This window comes from Tigriopus californicus, chromosome 1, assembly GCF_007210705.1.
Source record: "Tigriopus californicus strain San Diego chromosome 1, Tcal_SD_v2.1, whole genome shotgun sequence".
NCBI lineage: Eukaryota > Metazoa > Arthropoda > Copepoda > Harpacticoida > Harpacticidae > Tigriopus > Tigriopus californicus.
In genome coordinates this window covers 4348498-4351905 of record NC_081440.1, presented here as the reverse complement: position 1 = coordinate 4351905, position 3408 = coordinate 4348498, and the positions used below count along the sequence as shown (strand labels likewise).

The 3408-nt window shown below is 40.3% G+C and overlaps 1 protein-coding gene across 1 annotated transcript in view; it reads right to left on the bottom strand.

The window, feature by feature from the left end:
* Window positions 1-3126, bottom strand: part of LOC131885040 (trace amine-associated receptor 7b-like) — a 12970-nt gene extending 9844 nt beyond the window's left edge. Inside the window, exon 1 of the mRNA XM_059233350.1 lies at window positions 2821-3126. Within this exon, the coding sequence (XP_059089333.1) occupies window positions 2821-2848 (28 nt within the window). The 5' untranslated portion in view covers window positions 2849-3126. The remainder of the gene's footprint in view (window positions 1-2820) is intronic.
* Window positions 3127-3408: the final 282 nt, after the last annotated feature.

Below are 3408 nucleotides of genomic sequence, written 5' to 3'. Positions count from 1 at the left end.
TGTCACCCATCAGCTCTGAAAACGAGTCCGCCTGGCTAGCTCGCATCGCTCTCTCTAGGCCTTGCTTCCTCTATGTATGATACAATGACAGGGTGACAGAGATGTGACTCTGATTAGGTTTGACTTTTCGAGTTCCAAATTGAAAACAACCCTCGTAAGAAGACAATCATGCTTATTAAATACCCATCCATCATTTGTGATGAAGGGCTTTCAGGGGTTTTATAGCTTTATATCTATGTTTACAACCTACCATTGCCTAATTTTGTACTGTAAAATTAACTTTTTGTTCACTATCCTGGATTCCAGTCAGAGCATTTTTTTAGAACATTGATTTAAGCATACTTTGCATAAGTGACCATGACGAATCTGCAGTTTTTGGAAACACTTTTTAACCGAATTTGTAAGTTTAGCCTCGCACCTACTTCTGAAATTAACTTATTTGCACAAATAAAGGCTTTTTGGACCTGTCCGCCTTTCGTTTTGACACAAGCTCTGAATGCGGCGCCGAATTAGTCGAAGAGAGATGTTTTCGGATTAACGCTTTCACAAAAAGGTTGGCATCACTTTTGTCAGTTAGGGATATGAGAGCGTTATTTGGTTTGATTTCTAACCACAATTCTGTTTTGACTATGCATAATATTGAAGAGTAGTTCAATTTCTTAAAACCCTTCTTAAAAATCTTAAAGTTTTTGGTGATTTCCATTTAAGTTGTGTTTAACTTAGCCTTTTTTGTTCAAACTAATATATCACTTCTTTGGGATTGATATTTTCGGTGGCAAACCAAACACAAAGGATATCTTTTCTATTCTTTTAGCTGGTACTGGCACATCCCTATATCAAGTTATTGCCAATTGATGAAACCGTCAAATACTGAATCAGCGGCAATTTGGTTCCAATGATTAGAGTCCAATCTGCGAAATTAAGACCCTTTAAAACAAATGGCACCCAATCCACGCGTAGTCTGAGCAAACTCGTTGAGCTCTAGACTAATATCTGAGATTGTTGTACTTTCGAAAGGAGTCTGGCCAAGAATATCGCCGTGAAGATCCTTTGCGATTTTTTAAAAGATGACATTACACATCCGTGTTTTGTTTATATCCTTTTGTAAAAGAGGAAATTAACTAGGAAAAAAAATAAATAGCTGCAAACCCATTAGGATTCTGGGCACCATATCATAAATGGACAAAAGTAGGAATGTTCGTCGTTTCATTTGAATGTCTCTTTGTGATCAACACTCTGAATCTTAAAAAGTTAAGGAAAAAGGACGCTGTAAAGCCTCAGAAGCTCTAAAATAGATGAATCTTACACATCTTCCCCCAATCAAGATTGAGGGCAACACATCAAAGCCTTGGAACAAGGTGAGATTCGGTCAGAGTCCATTAACTAATCGCATAGCAGCCTTCTCTCAGTCAACAAAAGGTAACATACTTGGGAAACCCTTTCCCACATCTCAGACCCTTCTCATTTCAGTGTCAGCAATTTCTCTTGTTGAAGATGCTTTTTTTAATGCGTGCAGTTTTTTTCGTTCCAGATCACCCGAGAATCGTTCCTATTCAACTCGAATTCAAAGTCGTCTAAATGCAAACAGTTTGTATCAAATTTCAAAATATTTATATTTGTCCCACGAATCTGGGAAGATATTTCAGTTCACTCCCATGACCGTGGAAAGTTGGTCAGGTATCGATGATAGGATACAAACTGTTCCTTATGAATGATAATATTGTTGAAAAGTCTCCCAAGCACACTTGTGGATAATACTCGAAGGGGTAGACGTGGTGGAGAGGGTATCATAACCGCCTTGCTAGGGGCTGACCCTTGGTTCGATTCGCCCTCCCGCCTTTCTCAGGCGTTTATCTTAAACGTTTCATGTAAACAAATAACTTCTTTGACACTATTCCACTGGTGATTAGAAATATGTTCAAAGGTAATGTGAAGGTTGGGCTCGTTGATCGGGCGGTTTTGAATCAACCAACCCTGCAATTTGGCTCTGTCAAGCCCTAACCCACCGATGCCAAAAGCAAGTCTCAATCTGGGCTGAGTTAAATACAATCAAAACTGGAGCTTCATCGTGTAGACTGTAATTACCGCTAAGTGCGTTTCATTTCATCTGAAAGGCGATGAGAATAATCTAGGGGCGGGCAACCAGATTCGCTACCATCATGTATACGTAAATTATGAACAAAAAGCCATAAAACTCAAGTTCCTTTGGCAATTCATTACCCATATCGAAGTGAGGGCTAGGCAATAATGAATGCACTTTTTTCATCCTCTAGCCATTTATCATGACTCATAAACAGTGAAAGGTTCATACGGGCACGAGTGGAGGAGACCCTTTTTCATAATTTTCTTTGCAGAAAAGGCACGTTTCATTTTATGTAGCGTTTGGAATAAGATTGCGTGAGAAGTACAAGCATCACTATTCCAACGTACACTGCCCGATGAACATTGAAGTGAACATATCAAGAGAGTTTGGGGATAATTAGTGGCTTGTTAGCAAGTCAAGATTATGAAAGAAAACATGATCTGGCTAACGACATTATATGCAGGAAGTCTTAAAGCTCTTCCTCTCTCCGTCCCCTTTTCATTCTTCAAAATCCATTCACGCATGCTAGTGAGAGATGATACGAGAAACACATCACGTACTTCTTAAGGTATTTAAAATCCAGCGGATTTGGATCTTGAGGAGAAATATTGTGTGTTCATATGGTCTCTCTAGATTTGGATAACATTTTCCAGACCCTCGAATAATGCTGGACAAATAGTTTCCCCCCCCCCACAAAAAAAATACTCGTACTTGTTGGGGGGCCTAGTTTCACTCACCATTATCCTCTCTCCATCCAAAGATCATGTTTGAAATCAGATGGTTGGTGCAAGTTCCACCTTGAAAAGGAAAAGCTGCCTCCAGTTAAAATGGAACGAGGGACCAACGTGTAGGTTCCATTAGGTACGATGCAAGTGGTCAACTCGACAGACGAAAGAAGCACTTGGCTTTCAAAATTGAATTATCACTCTCACAGATAATGTACTGACTGAGTTCCCAAAGCCCTTAACGAACGGCTTTCCCTTCGAAACTGGAAAAAAATCCCCTAAGTAAGGCCGCAAAGTCTCGCCGTCGAGCGCTTCGCGTCCAAACTCGCCTACAATGCTACAGCTCGAGGACAGAGCAAACCATCACATTAGGCGCACGAACGAGCGACAATGAAGGCCGCGAATGGACCAAGGTCCCTGCCCTTCATGTTTACTCATTGGCCTTAGCGGAGCTATCTTCTCTCCTCCCGTCGGATAGGAGGGAACATTGTGCGGTTATGGTTGTGGCTCCAAATTCCATGCTCGATTTTAAAGACACAACTTTTGAGAACTAATTGAATTTGTGTTAGCTTTGTATAAAAACAAGCAGTTTTTTATGTT